The 13,424-nt window shown below is 39.1% G+C and overlaps 1 protein-coding gene across 3 annotated transcripts in view; it reads right to left on the reverse strand.

The window, feature by feature from the left end:
- The window catches only part of LOC137170576 (protein unc-13 homolog B-like), a 70,562-nt gene that overhangs the window by 45,376 nt on the left and 11,762 nt on the right, over positions 1–13,424 (reverse strand). For 2 of the 3 annotated variants that reach the window (XM_067574037.1, XM_067574038.1), the window contains exons 3-8: positions 9,712–9,811; positions 6,915–7,032; positions 6,280–6,403; positions 2,944–3,017; positions 2,574–2,631; positions 647–860 (exon numbers count right to left, since the gene is read on the reverse strand). In XM_067574037.1, coding sequence (XP_067430138.1) covers positions 647–860; positions 2,574–2,631; positions 2,944–3,017; positions 6,280–6,403; positions 6,915–7,032; positions 9,712–9,811 — 688 coding nt within the window. Of the gene's footprint in view, positions 1–646; positions 861–2,147; positions 2,178–2,573; positions 2,632–2,943; positions 3,018–6,279; positions 6,404–6,914; positions 7,033–9,711; positions 9,812–13,424 lie in introns of all 3 variants that reach the window. The other variant, XM_067574036.1, reaches the window with a different exon arrangement.

Here is a 13,424-nt window from a genome sequence, read left to right on the forward strand (position 1 = left end):
TATTAATAATAACAGCATTATTATGGTCTTTTCCTCTAAAATTCTTATTATTTTAATGTAAATACATAATTATAGTAACAATCACCACACACACTTTGCCATAGAACTAACTGACAAAACCCATTTCGCCTCTTGAGTACAGATCCCTCCTGATCTACTGAAGCAGCTGAATGACCCATCTACTATGGCACAAAGAAAGCCAGCTCACAGACAAAAACATGAAAGTGCACAGCTTCAGTCATGTTGGATTCTTGGTCAGGCAAGCTATCTGAAAGAAGCATGATAATTAAAATGACTTCCTCTGTCACTGTAAAGCTGAAACTAAATGATTAAATTAGTAAGATAACAGAATAACATGTGCTGAGTAACCATTTTATTGCTGAGGGTATACCTGTTCATACTAATGCAATTAGTAAAATAGCCCTGCAATTAACAGTATCTTACCTTTTGTTGAGCTTATAATTCAATTTTTGACACTGTGTCAGAGGTGTTGATTTAACTCTGGTAATTTTTCCCCTCAAGTACATATATGTAAATGGAGGTATGTATGTAAATTGGACAAAAATAAATTTAAATCGGTAGCTCAAAGCTATGACTGACTGAGCGAGTGAGGGTGTGTATGGGTGACCGAGTAAACTCTGTCTACCTGCATCCTCTCTGGTCCCTGTAGTCCAAGTCAAAACTGTGGACAGAGTCTGTGCAGGAGTCTGGGTGGTGCTGTGGCCGAGGGCCCATGGGATACTGGTGCATGGAAGAGTTGGGCTGAGCCGTTGTATGGTAACGTGGAGGTAGACTGTTACTCGTCTCACTGCGGTAGTCACTATCCCGGTCATCTACAGCACTGTCCTGGTCATCCAGAGCTGCAACAGGATGAGCATAATAAATTAATATTTCCTGACACATTAGTAAACATGCTTCATATGACAGCAATCATTAATAAAAAAGAACCTTGGTTATCATTAAACCCATGTGGAAGCTGAGGATGCACCCTTGTTAGAACTCTATCTATCTGAAGAAATGCAAAAAGTTGAAGAAATTAACAAATTAGGGTCGGTGGATACCAATTGGGAGGATGAGAGGGCAAAGGTCATGCAGTTTTAAAAGACTATAACCTTGATACATGCAAGGTTTCCAGTCAAATGGAAACTGCTGAGCTGCTCTTAATCTGTGTTATCCTGTATCTTGTTCTATCATCAATGCATAAAGAGGTACAGAATTCATAGATGGATCCTCAATTGAAAATGACTGAGTACTTTTAGTTTTTCCAACAAGAAGGATAGGGACAAAAAATGTAAAAGAAAAAAGAAATACATGCAATTGTTGTTGCCACAGTTAAGCCATCTTACACAAACATAAGAGTAACATGTTAAGAGAGATTACTGAGAGCAACTCGAAAACCCGTAATAATAATAACGGATAATTGTTCATAAGAAGAGAACCTAAAAAAACCCTATTTTGAAAGTGACCATGGCAACCCTAAAAATGACCCTTGGAAAATGTCTTTCAAGAGTTAACCAAGAGGTTGGTGTCTGCTGGAGGGGACAGCTGAGCTGGGGGTTTATCTTTTCAAAGCGATAAAGTGAGAGGATGAAGGGTAAACTGATTCTTGTTGATATCTCTAAGAGTAAAGTGGGAGGACAATGAAATTTTTAAGGTGATATATGAATAGGGTTTAGCAAAGACTGACACCTATCAGTTTAATGATGCGACTGCAATTTACACCCTTAAGGATTTTTATGGGTTTCTGTTGTTTATTTAACTGTGAAATGAGTAATATTTCTTGCGTATTACTGATCATATTTAAATATGTTTGATCTCAATATTATTACTGAAAGCGAGAGAAAGAGAGAGAGAGAGAGCGTTTTCCTGACTGCAAAGCTCTTTTTTCCAGGATGTGTGCTAAAGCAATAATGTATGGATAAAGTATACATGGGTTATAAAAATCAAATAACATCAGCACAGAGCATGGAAAATAGGAAAATAGCAATAGCAGGAACTGAGGTAAAAAAATGGGGCCAAAGGTTAGGTGAGGAAGGTGAGGAAAATCAAGTGTTAGAGTTATTATTGGAAAATATAGGCATTAGGACATGCAGAGGGCACTGAGGATTGGCCTGGGGGATAATTTCATCAAAGTGTGTTTTACATACTCAGTGGGTCAGCCCATCCGAAATAGTTGCCTGGTGAAAGTGCAAATGTTACAAGTGAGAGGTACAGTCAGAGGAGGTAGGGGTTGTGAAAACAAAACAAAAAGTCTCTCTGTGTTGTAAAAGAGGGAGGATGAGGGAACCCCATCAGCGGTGCTCAGAGTGGAAAACAAAATGTCACAACAGTGAGAAAAGATTTAACATGCATAACATGGGCTCACTATGTGGTTTGAGAAAATATGCACAGATTAAATTTGAAATTTGTAGTCTTCATTTTCAACTCTGATTAAGAGGATTCAACTGTTACTACATTAGGCAATACAAAAGGGTCAAGGAAATGAGAGGAAATAATATCAAAGCCTGTGAGCTGGAAGGATGGAGAATTGGCTCCATCTAGAGGCCAAGAGGAGTATGGTCAGGCACACTCACAGCATTGGGAAGCTGCCAGAGGCAGTGGGCGGCTCTGAACGTCATCTTGAAGTGGGTACTACAGATGAGAGAGAGAGGGAAAAACAGGAGGTATCAAGTATGTTTTTCATGTCATCATATTGTTATTACCACAGTATTTTACTTGCACCACTCCATCGGCATTAATGACAACAAAAATAAATATAGCAGTTCTGCATTATTAGCACAAGAGGTAGTAAACAGGAACATACAAACACATTTTTAAATATATCATAACATAAAAAAGCTTGATCTATAATAGGACATACAGTATGTTTATCATAACAACACACTGATGCACTGTTTGGCCTTCATACAAACAAAGGAGTAAAATCTTGTTAAATTTCTTTACCTCATCATGGATTCGCATGGTATTGATGCGTTCCAGTTTGCCTGTCCAGTACTGTGCCTCGTCATCTGGGATGTCTGGTACCAAAATATGCATAAACAAACATACATACATGTGAACCTGGGTTTGGAGTAAACATCCTGCCCCCTCTGATTTCAAGCATCATATTCCAGGACGCCATCATAATACATTAATGCCTGTTGAATTTCTCATGAGCCTCTCAGGAATGAGGAAATGAAAATAGTTAGTAAGCAATGGCTACAAGCTGTTAAGGGACTAGAAACGGCAGAAACAAGTTATAGATTTTAAAGCAGACACAAATGAAAAAAACAACTAAATAAAAACAAAAAACAACTTAAACATGCCAGCAGCCACAAAAAAAACAACAAAAAAACAAAAAACGTTACAAGAGGCCAAATGAACATACAGCAAGAGCTGCATGTATATGATGGTAGGGTACAGCTGATATGAAATCAAGTCTAAATTTGGTTCACAGCTGATGGAGCCATAAGCAGGATAAGAGTGTTATTTCCTCCTTTTTTCCCACTTAACCCAACCTCTCCAAATATATCTACTACTTGAGAAAAGATTACTGTTGTATCAAATCAGATTCTCTCACCACTCCCACTTTTGGGGGGTGGTGGAGGGGGGTTTGCACTGCTCTGCAGACAGATGCACATTAAAAGGCCATATACACAAAGGCCAGGCCTTCAAAGACACACCGACACACAGCTTTAATGAATGGCTCTGGTGGCAGAGTCATGATGGCCTCCTGCAACCTTGAAAGGTCTCCTCTTTAAACTGAAAAAAAGAGGCTCTCTCCCACTCAGCGGACAGACACCCTGCTTTAACTTTGATGCCTTTTGATCACAAGGTTTCAGCCATATATGCAGTGCCGGTAGAGCTGTGGTCAAGGACACAGAGAGCAGAGGGGCCCAAGGGAACTTTTTACCCTTCAATCATGGAGAGCACTGAATTGTCCCCCTGGGAAAAATGACATGAAATGAAATTCATTGCATACATTAACTCATACTGTTAATTATCAATTGGACTTTTATTGTGAAATCCTGTTCCATCACATGAAAAAGAATAAAGGATTAAGCCTCCTGAGGCAAATTTGAGATTTGTGATATTGGCATATATAAATAAAAAATTACCTGACTTGACATTAATGTAGCTACAGATGGGTGACAAATTAAAGGAAAAGCCTGAATGCTTGACCCCTACAAAGAGGGGATCTGGTGGCTCTGTTATGCTGTGGGGGGCATTTTGCTGGCATGGTTTGGGTCCAATTGTCCCCTTAGAGGGAAGGGTCACTGGAAATCAATACAAAGATGTTCTGAATGATCTCCTTTATCTTATGATGAAACAGTTCTATCTTGATCAGAGCGGTCTCTTCCAGGATGACAATGCCCAAATTCACAGGGCACAAGGTGTCACTGAATGGTTTGATGAGTATGAAAATGATGTGAATCATATGCTATGGCCTTCGCAGTCACCAGATCTCAACCCAAGTGAATACCTATGGGAGATTTTGGATTGATGTGTTAGACAGCGCTCTCCACCACCATCATCAAAACACCAAATGAGGGAATATCATCTGAAGAATGGTGTTCATCCCTCCAGAAGAGATTCAGCAACTGTAGAATCAATGCCAAGGCTGAGGAAAACCATGACTCAGAACAACACTGTATTGATTTGCAGTGACCCTTCCCTCTAAGGGGACAAGTGGACCCAAACCATGCCAGTAAAATGCCCCCCAAAGCATAACAGAGCCACCGGATCCCCTCACTGTAGGGGTCAAGCATTCAGACCTATACCAGTTTTTCCATTAATTTGTCACCCATCTCTATTTCTAGGATCTAGCAACTGACAGACCAATGAAATTGGATAAGGTGTGGTGAATGGGCTGTGGCCACCATCATGGCAAGCAAGAAGGCAGCATTAATATTTTTATTTCGACAATAAACCAAATAACTACATGTATTGTGAAAGGGGACACTCATAGCAATATACCCACAGAGAATTATTATCCAATTGCATCACTAGGGAGTTTTTAACCTCTATTAGCTTGTTGTTTTGGTTTTATGGCACATTTACTGTGTGGTTTGGTTTCATCGCTCTCTCGTCAACCCCATTTCCAGCAGCAGTAGGCAGCTATTTTTGTCAAAAAAAAAAAAAAATAGCAGGTGAAGAAAGTGGAAGCAGCTAAAGAGCCAGATATTTGGATACAAGACATGACTCCAAAAGAATGCTTATGTAGCTCTGTGTCTGCTGGATGTGCAATGAGAAACTGTTTGCTAGGTGATAACATGTTAAGGTTATGGACCTCTTCTGCACCCAAATGGCCAAAAAATAAGTACATTAATGCAGCTTTAATTAAATATGTATGGAAAGGTTGTGATGCATGATTCCAGAAAACAGTAAGTGGCTAATGGACTTGAACTTACAGTTATATTTTTCTCTTCATCATTTTAGCAATATATATAAAAGCATAATGAAACAGAATGGTTTCTTAATCCTGTTGGCCACAATGGAACAATCTGGCAAAGACAAAATTATATTTACAGAACCTAAGTTAATAAAGGAAGATCTGCAAATGATGAGTCAGTGCCCTCAATTTGTGCAGGACAGAACCAGGCTCCTCATCCCTACTGGAACCAGATAGAGGAGATTAGACAGTAAAGTGAATATCTAGGAGTGTTTCTAGCCATCAGTTGTTCAATACCAGCCTCCTTCTTCACATCATGCAATGAGATAATGGAAAGTAAGATTTAACTTAATTCAAGAAAAATGTTACCTCATACTCTACTCCTGTTGTTCATATGTTTTCTGCTCAAGAGAGATCAATGTAAGGTATGCTTGCATAACACTACAGGACACCAGGTTACACTACGTCATTGATTTGTTACAAGGTGCCCCAGGCTGGCTAATTTTTCCTATGTAGCCTCGAAAACCATCTGCTGACATTTCAACAGGAAATATTTGTGGTCTTTGTGTAACTCAGAGGGATCAAGGTTGATTTGCCCTAAGGTAGCCAGAATCATTAATGTACTGTCTACATCACTAAAGCACCCATTGTAGTCAGAGCAGGTACTTGAGATGACAGCATTGCGAAATGTCTTACATAAGTGCCTGAACTTTTCAAAAGTGCGGATTATTCAATAGGACTTTGCCCCTAATGCTGGAAGTCAAACGTGAGCCTAAAATAAAAAGAAAGTTATGAGAAAGACAAAAAGCCAACGGAGGCAGGAAAGCCAAAACCTCAAATTAGAAGAGCCTCAAGCTTGGACTTATTTATAACAAATAATGGCTTGGGGACTCTGATTATTCACTCACCAAAAGGCAGCTCGAAACGAGTATCCAGCAAGACTCGATGAGGTGTTGGGTTCTTGGTGCCATATATCTCATCCGCCTTCATCAGGACCTCTGCATCCATGAAAATCCATTCACCTGAACCCTCCTGCAATTTGATATTGACATTTACTTTAAAGTAGGAAGACATTTGGACCTTCCTTGTGTCTATTCTTCTACCACCCTTATGCCATTATTGTTATTATAAAAGTTAATGCATTTCAGATAGTCTTATCAGTGTAACAACAAAGCTTTATTTTTCATTTTGACTTTGGCCTGTTTTTTTATTTACTTGATAGTGATGGTAGAGATACAGACAGGTAGAGAGAGTAAGTTGACACTCAACAAAGGTCCATGGCCAGAATCAAACTGAGGGTGCTATAGCTACACAGTAAGCATCTTAACCACTCCGCTACCAGATGTGTATTTGTACTTTTTCTAAGATAAATCTGAATGTCTATGGAGCAAGAAGAAAATTCAAAAGTTAAATAATGTATCTTGTTACAAATGAGAAAAATTGGTGGATTTCCGATGGCTTTTATCTTTTACAATCATAGTGTTTTAGAATGAAATCTTTCCTATTTTTGTTTGGATTATGTGATGTGCGGTTGCATTCTAACCTCCTCTGATTGTCGGATACTCTTTAGAGGAATCAAGGACGTCCCCACCATGGTGTCCCAGATGAGGCCTTTGTTCCACACCTCAACAATGAGACCAAGGTCCAGCCGGTTGATCTCACTAGAGGAAACAAAAAAATTTTCATGTATCAAGCAATGTCAAGTTACGAAAAAAAACCTTCCTGATAAACAGCGTGGTAAATGTCATCCGATGAAAAGAGTGTAACAATTAACTGTGTAGTCTGAAGCTTTGTTATTAGAACAACGATACCAGAGAACTTTCCGATATGTCATTCAATTCACATTCAATGAACCAGAAATTTCTACATAATTACAGCCAGGCTCAACCACTGTCGGATAACAAAAGCTACTTCCTCTTTTTGTTGTGTATTAGCCGTCATAATCCATTCCAGCTTTGTTTTGTTATTCAACATGCTATTCAAAGGGCACAAAAACAGCTTGATGACAGCAATAAAATGGCATATCAATTTTGAAAGGAGCCGTGTGACAGGGGCATTTGCATATTCTCATCTGTGGCAGTTTACAACTATCAACAGGCTAAACAAAAGGAAGATGAGAGAAAAGATAATCAAAGAGAACAGCTAATTGAGAGAAGTGCAGGGGAGGGCGCTGAGTATCCATGGTGTCCAGGTGCAGAGATAAAGGCTTTCTGAATTATGTGCTCAGACAGAATGGCACAGAATAAACAAGTCTAGAGAGGTATTAAAATAAAACTGTTGTTAATTTTAACTTTGGTTGTTTAGATTGTCATTTAGATACTATTAACCAATATTGCAATTTTTTTTTTATTTTTATCAATGTGTATCATCCATGCACTTAAGGATCCTAGTGGTGGTTTTGTCTTTTATTTTTTGTTATCGATGGCCATTTTGCCTAGCATACCAAAAGCATACAGGTTGATTTCCTACCTTCTAGTACAACACTGGGTTCAAATCAAAGCAATACAGTACTGTTTTATAAAATGTATTTATTTTTGTTCTCATGTCTGTACTTTAAATATGGAATTGCTGCCAGCAGCCAGTTAGCTTAAGTTAGCACAACAGCGAGCCTAGCTCTGTCCAAAGGTAACAAAATCAGCACCCCTAAAGCTCACTAACAAATATTGTATATCTTGGTTTTTTGTTTTTTTTCCGTCACTTCATTGTAAACTCAGGACTTTTGTCCATGTCAGGATCCTGTAGGAATGATGACTCTTTTTTGCAGTGATCTGATTGGTCAGTGATCTGAGTGTTGACAGGTTGTGATCCGATCCCCTGAAGTTAACTGCTGCTCTGGAGAAGGTTAACTGTTCAGCATAAGTTACCATGGCGACGTACCCCGGTAAGAAGTGAACCGCCGTATTAACCCTGAAAACCATGGGTTAAACCTGAAGTTACCTCACTAACCCCAAATCCTGCTTTGTAGTACAGGCCTCTGGAGTCTCTGCTAGTTCCCTATCACTATAGCTGCAGGAAGTAACTGCTCTCCACCAAGAAATAGTCTGGCACATAACACCCCAAAAAATCACAACTTGTCATTTTTACACTTTTTTGTTATGTATTTGACAATGTATAGTATATATAATATATATATATTTTAAATAACATGAACTTTTGACACAGTCAGGCTACCTGATTCCAGACTTTGCGCTATGCTAAGTTAAATGGCTGCTGGCAGTAGCTTTATATTAACTGTAGACACTTGACAATGTTACCAATCTTCTTATCTATCTTGCATATCTAAACAGCCTGCAGAGTTACCTACAGGTTAGCAGCTGGGGTTCGCAATTTGGAAGTTTGGAATTTCCTTTATTAGATTTCAGTTGAGCCGAGTCATCATCTCTCAGCATTCAGTGAACGTATTTTGTTGCAACAGGTGGTGCTGGGCATTTGCTGGAAACACTGATGAATGATTATGAATTACACCTAGCTGACACATCATTAATGGACAGTAGAAGGATGAAGGTCTGGAAAAACAAACACTGTTGCAATGGGGGAGTTCACAAAAGACAAACAATGACACACATGCAACAACGTGCTGGCTCTTTCATCACCATGGATACCTTTCACAGGGAAAGTAAAATGAGGAAATTAAACCAATGAATTACAAGGAGGAAATGAACAGCAGCTGCTTAACAAGTATGTTTCCTAGAAAGAGTTGCAGAAGTTGAAAACATTTCCTGTAGCTCTAAGCTCTAAGGTATTACAGTGAAGCAACTTGAAAAATAAATAAAAATAACAATAAAGAACAAAAAGTAGAACTCTTATAGGGTTCAGAGCTCCTGCACCATTTCATTTTTAGATTTGTTGGGCCATTTGCCTTTATTGAACCGTTTTGACAGCACAGAGTGACAATAAATGTGACTCCAGGGCAGTGTGAATACACTGTACCACATGTGTCTAACCCAGAGGGATACAGCATACATGGTTTCTATATATTCTTTAAGATAAACAGCCAAGAAGGTCTCATGAAAGGCAATATATCAGGAGGTATAAATCCTAAAATGTGTGAGCAGAAAGAAGCCCCTTGGGAATGATTTTTGTTGCAATGTAGGATACAGAGCATTAAGATACCACGTTGAACATACTGATTGTTTTTGGTTACACTCTAGTATAAAGTTTGAATTGGTGTGTTCCATTTATATCGGTTATATATATATATTCTGTGAAGTCCTTATGGCCCTTGCTTAGTCTATCATAAACTTTACATTTATTGTAGTCGCTGATTAAAGTGATCAAAACTTAATTAGTTCAATAAATTTTCAAGCATGAACCCAGTGTGTCTGTGTTTAATAACTTACAACATGAAATCCTGTTCCCAGCAAGGCTGGTCCCCCCGCACAGTGATCGTTGTGCTTTTGACATTCTGCACCTTCAGCGTCACGTAGGTGTTGAACTTGTCTGAAATAAAGGAAAAGAACAAAGATTATATTTTAAAATGTAGTGATGTGGTAGCAATACACTAGAGGCACATAGACTGGTTGCATTTGGGAGAAAACTATGCAGTATCACTATTACAAAAGAAAGAAAATGAGAGGTGGAAAAGATATCTGCAGGGTCATTTATCATACACAAATGGGCCAAAACATATTTTTAAGGGTGATGAATGAAAATGAAACGCAGCTCATAAACAAACAAGCAGGAGATCTGACATTCGAATGGATACATGCCAGTTCTAATTTGTCTGTGTGTGGGAGAAAATAACATCAGGAGCTCTAGTGAGAGTGAAAGCAGATAAGTCTCCTCCCCCAAACTATGTCAAGCCAAGCCATGCCAGGCTAGCTAACTGACCCTGTTAATCTCCACCAAGAGCCAACCCCACACAGCAAATAGAACCAAGGGATTCAACTGCCTCCTATGTCCTAGCTTCATTTGAACCTAGTTTTAATAATGGCGTTCTAAACATACAGTATACAACAGAGGAAGCCCGTCTGCTGATGACGTAATAAGACACGAGACACTCCTGACCTGTTACTACTGCAGAAAAGGTCTCCGTCAGCCCTAATACCATCAAGACTGAAATTGAAATTTAGTTAGGTCAGGGGTGACGGTGTCAGTTGAATTTAATTTTCCTGTTTGTTTCCGACCACAAACAAAGTCCAAATACTGTATGACAGCTGGGCCATTTTTGCATTAAATGAACACTGCTGGAACTCTGTTGGCTGTTGAAACTAGCAGCTGAGACACAGATTCAAGTGCCTATCTGTCTGTGTAGACAACTTTCACACCCAGTGATCTCCGTCAGCCTCCTCTCAGCCAGTAGTCCCGGACAACAGAGCGATGATGACCGTCAGTACCAGCTGTCAGCGCTGGGCAGGGGTGAGGGGTGAGGGAGGGGGAGGGAGAGGGGGATTAGACGGCCCGTGACACAACCACCACTTTTCATTTCCCTCAGTAGGGCGAGGGAGCATCAACACGTGCCTGCTGATGTGCTCAGCTTCACTCTGGTAGTTACTAGCTTTGCACCACTGGTGGTCCTCCTTGTGACTACCCCCTTCCAGCAGCATAAATCTGACTGCCTACCTGGGCACAAAAGCAGCTAGAGGGACTGGAGGAACAGCTTAGATTAGAAATGCTGAAAAACGTGGATGGGTATGGGTTGTATGACTGACTAGGGGTGGGCAATATGGATAAAATCCTCTATGCCATTATATCTAACTTCATGTTGTGATAAAAATATATATCATGTTATAGTACATTTTTCTGGAAATGCATGTGAAGCTGTTTATAGAAGAAATAAGCTAATGTTAATGTCTGATTTTGGCTGATCCATTGAATTAAATTTATCTCAAATTTAGATATTTCATCACATTGATGCAGTAGTCACTGATTTGCAACAGTGCTAACAATGGCCTAATACATCCAGAGATATTAAAAAGGGAGAGCTACCTTGGTATTTATTACAGTTAAGTCTCCACACTCTTTACTGTATATCAATGACGGTAACCTGAGTATTTTAAAACCCATTTTAAAACCCTCTTCGTATCTAATGCTGCTTTTGTAAATGAGTGTATCTCATCATGTCAACCAGCTCTACAAAATACAACTCAAAATCTACTACTGTGCCATCAATGCACCTCCAAAATATTAAGTAATATTAAACATTAACAATGTTAAGTTAAACAATTATAAGAGATACCTAATAAAACAGAGAAAAAAAATATGACATGCAATATTAACATGATATTTCAACATACAACTTTTCTTTTTTCTTTTTTTTTTAAACTGACCGCACTGTCATGCTCATGATTTCTGGGGCAAACACACAATACACCCACACACACACTCTACCTTTTGGTCTATGGGAAATAAAAGTAAGGCATCAGCTGTTCGTTTGCAGACTGATCACCTGACCACACTAAACAAAGATTTTCCTGGTTACCCTAGCAACATATTGAAACATTTACTCTGCACATAGTGTTTAACACAGCAGCCAGATAAGTAAACACAACTCTTGACACAATGAGACAGTAAATAGTTGACACAGGTGGATTCTTACAACATTCCACTGACACACAACATAAATTAGGATTAGTTTAGGCCCCAAAATAAAAAGCTTTACTAAAAGCACAGCTGACATGACACTGTCTAAAAGCATTGTCCAGCCTATAAGGACCATGAGTGACAAGACGCAGACCTAATTAGTGTCTCAAGAGGACAGTAGCAAATCTAGCGACAAAACACAGGCATTATTACAAAAGGAGCCTGGGGGATGCTCAAGCCTTTCCCTAATTAGATAGTCCATGCCTTGTGCCACACTTGGGCTGGCTCCCATGAATAGAAGAGATGAGATAAGGGAAGAGGATGTATGGATTAGATAAGAGCCACTTAGTGGCTGTGGGCCCTTTACTGCAGGCACTGTAAACTGTGGCTGATACACTGTTGAGGAGGAAGCAGCCTTAACTGCTTGGAAAAACACAAAGTATGTGTCTACACACTAGAGCTGGGCTGGAAATGTCTTAATATTTGTTTTTTTTTTGTTTTCTTTTTTCTTTACCAATGACATGCAGTTAATATTAACATGAATCATAAACAGTTACAAACTTTTCTTTGCAATAATCCCTGAAATGTAGCTTCAGTTTAGAGAGATCTGTCAAAATGTTTTATTATCAAAGATGACAGTAACCCCTGATATAAAAAAATAGCAATGTTCAAGTTATCAATCTTGTGAAACTTGAAATTAAATTGTAATGACTGTAACTATAAAAAGCATCTATTTGAGTTAAACAAAGAAAAATGAAAGTCATTAACTCTACATGCAGCCTATAGATCTACAAATTCCAGTGATACATTTTCTTACTTTTCTTTTTTACCAACATATACACCGATACTACTATATCCATCATAAGGAAATAGTGACTGACAGTATTGACCTTGCCCATATCCAGGTCAGCCCGTACACGCAAACACATGACATAAAACCACATAAATCAAGCCTATACTGTAAAAAGTTATAGCTTTGTAGGATCTTCCTCAATGTGAGAACTGGTCCTGACATTTTAAAATGCATGACACACACACACACACAGACACACACACAGACACACACGCACACACGCACACACGCAGTGACTAAGTAGAAGCACACCAAACACACCAGTCAGTGTGTTGTGAAGAGAAGGAAGTTGAGGTGAATTGTGTGATGATGTGGCCTGCTTGTCCTGTCCATGTCATGAGACTACAGTACTCACTGCCCCTGTATGTGAACCACCCACTCCCCCCTGAGCCCTCAGTCAAGTATCTTCATCCATTATTGATTGATGATGTGGTTTTCAATAAATTAGTCAGGAAAACTCAGGCAGTTGGAAAGCTGACATTTCAAATTCAGACCACTCATTAATGTTGCATGCAACAGAAGACATAAACCTATGTATGTAGAGTTCTGGACTGAACACAATGTGAACAGTCTGTATTCTGGGCACTTGGAGTATTGTTGAAAGAGAAGCTCTATGGGAAACATACAACTAAAATACCTAACAGCACAGAAAATCTGCACGTAGGGTATACATGCAAA

This window comes from Thunnus thynnus, chromosome 19 (genome assembly GCF_963924715.1).
Source record: "Thunnus thynnus chromosome 19, fThuThy2.1, whole genome shotgun sequence".
Taxonomy (NCBI): domain Eukaryota; kingdom Metazoa; phylum Chordata; class Actinopteri; order Scombriformes; family Scombridae; genus Thunnus; species Thunnus thynnus.